This window comes from Setaria viridis, chromosome 5 (assembly GCF_005286985.2).
Source record: "Setaria viridis chromosome 5, Setaria_viridis_v4.0, whole genome shotgun sequence".
Taxonomy (NCBI): domain Eukaryota; kingdom Viridiplantae; phylum Streptophyta; class Magnoliopsida; order Poales; family Poaceae; genus Setaria; species Setaria viridis.
Window position 1 is genome coordinate 5,313,027 of NC_048267.2, and position 5,726 is coordinate 5,318,752.

At 52.0% G+C, this 5,726-nt stretch overlaps 1 protein-coding gene across 1 annotated transcript; it reads right to left on the bottom strand.

Moving 5' to 3' along the window:
• Positions 1 to 1,783: 1,783 nt before the first annotated feature.
• LOC117854565 (alcohol acyltransferase 9) lies at positions 1,784 to 5,236 on the bottom strand. Its single transcript, XM_034736792.2, has 2 exons — positions 4,656 to 5,236; positions 1,784 to 3,050 (listed from the first exon to the last, which is right to left on the bottom strand). The coding sequence occupies exons 1-2, from the start codon at positions 5,115 to 5,117 to the stop codon at positions 2,067 to 2,069; spliced, it is 1,446 nt and encodes a 481-aa protein (XP_034592683.1). The 5' UTR covers positions 5,118 to 5,236; the 3' UTR covers positions 1,784 to 2,066.
• Positions 5,237 to 5,726: the final 490 nt, after the last annotated feature.

Here is a 5,726-nt window from a genome sequence, read left to right on the forward strand (position 1 = left end):
CGGTGATCGCTAGGGCCCACTTAGATTTCGCGCGCAAAGCAACAAACCGACCGACATGTACGCGTGTAGCGTGCTGACTCGTTGAGATATTGTCGACAGCCCGGACATAGTAGACCCTGCGCTCCTGCAGGCTTGGCAGTTTGCTGAAGGAAGAAGACGACGCAAAGGACACCCGTGTCCCCTGCTGAGTTGCTGGTCCAGGACGGCACGAGGCGCCGGCCGTACGATGATCGAGCAGCGATGCCGACGCTAACGCCTGTCTACGACGGGGTGGATCATCGTGGTTGGATATTGCCTCCGCCACAGGGCGCACGGGTGTGACACTGTTCAGCTATTCAGATTTCAGACCGCCCTGTGGCTTCCGTGCTTTCCATGGCAAAGATCACGCGAAAGATTCTCGTCAGTTTTGTTGCCTTGCGTTCTCTGGTAGCTGAGCTGAGTACGTTGCAGGCACAAAGTGACACTAATCAGAAGCATATATGCATTATGCATATAATGTTGATAGTCTGATTTCAGTTTGGTCAGTTCAAAGAAGAAGACGGCAGGATCATGCAGATAAATAGCATGGACAGAGACTTGGGAATAACTTTCAATCTTTTCAAACCACGCTTTCGCTCTTTTAGACTAAGACTACCTACCTAGTGCTGGAAGGAAGCTCCAGCAGTCATCGTTCGGATCTGGGAGAGTTTTGATGTGTTCAAAAGCAGGTTCCTACTGTCATTTAGGAACTAGGTTCCATGGCGAAAAGTCCCCATGCATCGTTCAAAGAACGAATCCCTCCATTTCCTCTCTTCCCGCGCATAGGGTATGCAGCGTCCCGGGCCGGCTGTTGTGAGAGAAGGCTGTTGCAGGCAGATTTGATTGAAGCATCTGCGAAAGCTGGGTGGCAGAAATCAAACGCGCTAGCTTGCCACAGCCTTTGACCTAGTACGAACAGGGAAAGAAAAGCTAGACTAGATACTCTCCAGCCTTTCAGTTTTGCCGACGAACAGCTCTTAGCCGGCGGCAGAGATTCGATTCGACGCTGCAATCAGCTGTCAGTCAGTCAGTGGTCGATCCGGCGATAGATCTCCAATTCCCCATCTCCATGTGGACATGATTAGAATGAAGATGAGATGGATTTATATCTATCGAGTATCTAATCGCGCTAGCAGCAATCTAGCTGCTGTTACTAACCAACGGTTTTGCTTTTGAATTGACTTGCTTGCATTAGATTACCATTAGGCTGGGTAGGGGGCTCACCGGATAGTTTAGGTTTGTGGTCAACCGAATCATGCAAAAGCAAACGATGCAAAGAGACGAGCGAGCGGGCAATGAGATGGGAGAATTTGGTACTGCCAGTACCAGCTTGGGAGTATTTTCTCTCATCACCTGCAAAGCTGCATCCACTAAACCTTTCTCCGATCCAGAAATGAAAACAATCCTGCCGTTTTCAATTCAGGGTTCAAAATATCAGGAGCTTTAATTTCTTGGCTAAAGAAATGTCGACAACTTTCATAATCTCGCCCATTACGTACGTCCCGTTCCTTCTCCTAGTGAGATATGACAAGATATTTGTGCGATCATCAGAATATATATTGACATGTGTTCCGTTATCAGCAAATAAAGTACCAGCCGATGCGGAGTGATCAGCTGATACCTCACTATCTCGGCGAGAAGCTAAGGAAAGGGATGTGACCGGGCTTATTGGGCATTGGCACTGTGAGTATAGAGAGCATTACTTGGGGCCTGTCAGTGTCAGCTCAACAACTCAGGCCACTTCGCCTGCCTGCCTGCAAGATGATTTCCACTCATGTCGCCATGATTTCTCCAACATAACAGTACAGCTTTATTGGAGCGACAATGCAAGATGAGCGCCATGATTGCCGGCAAATAAACTACCACGAGCGAGGGAGCTAGTTGATGTTGATCACACAAAAAGGTGCTCGATTTACAACAGTTGATTGCTACTGGAGTGTGCATTCATGCATCATCACGATCGATCTTCACCAGATGATCTTTCGTTCAACCCTTTTCGATCGGAGTAATTAGTATTCTTAATTCACTCATCGACAAGCTCAATCAGCTCAGCTCATCAGCTTCGCGTCCACGTCGGCGTCCTTGAGGAACCCGAGGCAGTAGTGCTGGAACCGGTCGGCGGCGGCCTGCGGGACGGAGACGAGCACGGTGGCGCCGTGCGGGTCGCCGATCACGGGGACGAACACGCAGTAGATCTCGCTGGTGAGCGGGCCCATGTGCGCCGCCGCCCCCGCGCCGAAGTCCAGGTCCTCGAGCCCCAGCCGCGTCCACGCCGAGATCACCAGGCTCGCCGCCAGGTCCGGCCGGGCGCCGCGCCGCTCCTCGAGGAGGTCCACCATGGACCGCACGTAGTCGTCGTCCACGCACTCCTTGGCCTCCTGCACCAGCCGCACGCCGTAGCGGGCGGCGGCGGAGGGGGAGGGAGAGACCAGCTGCGCCGCCGTGGACTCGGCGCACCCGAGCACGAACCCGTTGCCGTAGTAACCCCGGGGCAGCTCGGGCTTCACCCGGCGGCGGACGTTGACGGAGAAGAGGAGCTTCACGCGGAGCGCGCCGGGCGGGTCCAGGGCGCGCACCCACGCGCGCCACACGTGCGCCGCCAGGGCCTCGAAGGACGTGCACTTGAGCGGTGGCGCGCACTGGCGCTTCAGCCGGAGGAGGTGCGCCGCCGTGAAGGTGAGCGTCACGGGCGCCAGCGACTGACCCAGCAGGCGCGCCAGGAGGCTCGGCGCCTCGCTCCCGTTCCCGTTGCCGTTGCCGTTGGCGACGGCGCCGATGCCGCCGCAGCTGTTGTACTCCGGGTGGGTGAAGGCGACGCGCGGCGGGCAGCGCGGTCGCAGGGCGCGGCGGTCATGGAACGGCGGCGCCAGCATGGCGGAGCCGTCGCCGATGTCGACGGCGTCCAGAGCGCCGTGGCCGGCGCGCGCGGCGTGGGCCCAGGCGTGGAGGAACTGCGCCGTGCCGATGCCGTCGCAGAGGCAGTGGTTGATGGCTGTGCAGAGGACCATGCCGCCGCAGCCCAGCCGGGTGACCTGCCACGTCATGCCATCATCAAACAGTTAATTAATTGATGTAACCGTGCACGCGTGCTCATGCCACTTTTGATCAACCATCACTAGCAGCACATAAACTTAATTCATTTAGGGGTCTTACTAAACTTTAGCCGATAAAGTTTAAGCAAAGGTTAGCAATAAATTTGCCAAACATCCTTGCTAAACTATGGTTGCTAAACTTTAACCTTTTAGTAATTTTTTGTTGGTAAACTTTGCTAAACTTGGAGCTGGACACCCTTTACTCCTCATTATTGCTTGTCTGAACCCTTTCTCCTCCCCCTCACATTAAATAAGGGCAGATAGGTCTTTCTACACCTCATTAAATGTTGTTTAGCCCATGGATCTAAACAATCATGGCTAAAGTTTTAGCAACTCAAGTTTAACAAAGTTTAGCTACTAAAGTTTAGCAAACGGATCCAAACAAGCCCTTAGATGAATTAAATACTTGGTAAATGTAAATTAAATTGAAGATAAATCCATGAGTCGTTTTCCTGAAAGCTACAAGTGCATGAAGCAGAAGCATTGCATCATACCATCCCACATGCACAAACTCAGGCAGCGCCAAGTGTAGTAGCAGTGTGTGGAAGATCACTCAGGTAAAGCAGCATGTGGTGTGGCTCTTCAGAACAATGCAGGGGCTACAAAGAATTCTGAACATCCCGGAGCAATCTAGTACTCTGATCCTGCAGAATTACAGCAGGAACTGTACACGGCCTGCACTGCAGCCCACAGTAATGGTATGCATACGACCTCTCTGGTAGCAGCCATCACTGTAGACTGTACCCTGTAGTCTGTCCTGCAGCTGGAGATCTGTATGAAAAGGACTGGACGTAATAAAACCAATGGCATCTCGAGAGCATTTGGAGGTAGGCTTTCTTAAGTTAACTTTTGCAGATGAAGATCATATTCTCATCTGATCTTGGGTTTTCTTTTCCCAGGAGCATGATAATGGGGGATCAGAGAAGATTATGCATCCATGCATGGCATCATGGCCGAGATAAAACTTCACTCAAGTGGACATGGGGGAGATTTGGATGGACAAAGATACAGCCTAGCCATATGCTTGTCTGCCTAAAAAGGCCTTTTGAGAAAGGAAGGAAGCAGGGGTTGGAGTCTCCTAACCCTATCCTCCCCTTTTGCTAACTTTAAGAATTGCCATCACTAGCAACTTGTGGTACCGGAGGGAACAGAAGCCTCACCCCAGCACAAGCATGGGATGCATGATAACCTAAATTAGATCACCTCTTATAATTATCTAACCATCAAAAAGAGCAACCGAGTGATCAAGAAAAAAGTGGTCGCTGACAGTAACAGTTGTTGCATATTGCAGGTTTGTCTGATCTTTTTCATCAGCTCTACTTGAAACGTCTCAAGCTCACGAAAGTGGCCACACATATCTTTAAAACAAGCAGCTAATGGGATGACTTTACTAAGTCACAAAATGGTGAATACTTATTTCTAAATTGAGAACTTCTTTAATTGAGGAATAAACGAAATTGTGATTAACTCAGAGAATCTGGAATGAACAAACAAGTTAAGAGGCAAATAGTATAGATTCAGCAAAAGAGAGAGAGCTCGACTCACTTGGACGACGAGAGGTGGCACGGCGACGAAGCTCTGCGCCTCCACCCTGTAGAGAAGCTTCCTCCATGACTTGTGCGGCCTGGCGCGGCGGCGGAGGAACTCGGCGGCGGTGAGCCCCGGCAGGCACCCCTCGGCGAAGAGCGCCCCCTCGGCATTGCAGTCCACGACGAGCTTCCCCTCGTCGTCGTCGCTGGGCCGGAGGCGGCCGGCGAGCGGGTAGTAGTCGACGAGCACCCTGGCGAGCGCCGCGCGCAGGGCGTCGGTGGGCACGGCGGCGGGGGCGGCGAACACGTAGAGGTACTTGATGGAGAAGCGGAGGAACCGCTGGTCGTCGAGGTTGGACAGGTACAGCGTGTGCCGCGGCGTGGGCTGGCACGGCCGCACCACCGCCGGCTCGCCGGAGTACTGGCACTCCCCCGGGATCTCGAGCTCCGCCGTCGCCGGCGCCGACTCCCTCTCCATGGCTGCCCTGCCGCCGCGTTAAGCTGGCATGGACCCGCCTGAGGTTGTGTATATAGTGGAGTGCTGGCGGTGGCTGGTCTTTTAATTTCGCGTTGTTTAGGGCAGTTCCAATGGGATGTGACGGTAGATTTATTACAGAGGGAGAGAAACCATTTCCTGGAGAGGAAACCAAATCCTCACGCATATCGATGGGCTAAGAAATCAGCGAATCTGCATTGGAGGGATCCAAGTAGTTTCTTCTTGCATACCGCTTGATCCTTTGCGCTTGCTTACCGCTGCTACCCGTCACTCGAGCTCCTTTACATGATGCATAGAGGATCTGGTACTAGAAGGGAGAATGATTGGTTGGATTTTTGTTTACACTCTAGATAAAAAAAATTGCATTGTGAAGGATAATTTCTTGATACAATATCCTAAACTATGGAAACTACTATGGTTTCTCCTATTGGGAGTGCTCTTATGGCCATGGTTGGTTTATAGATGGCGTTGATTACTTGCCACTCAATAGGCGAGCTGTTTAGGGAATGGAACCCCTCAGTAGTGCAAGCTATTTTATAGCACTCATTAAAATTTTTAATGGGCCTCTTCGTTTAGTGATTATTTTTTGAT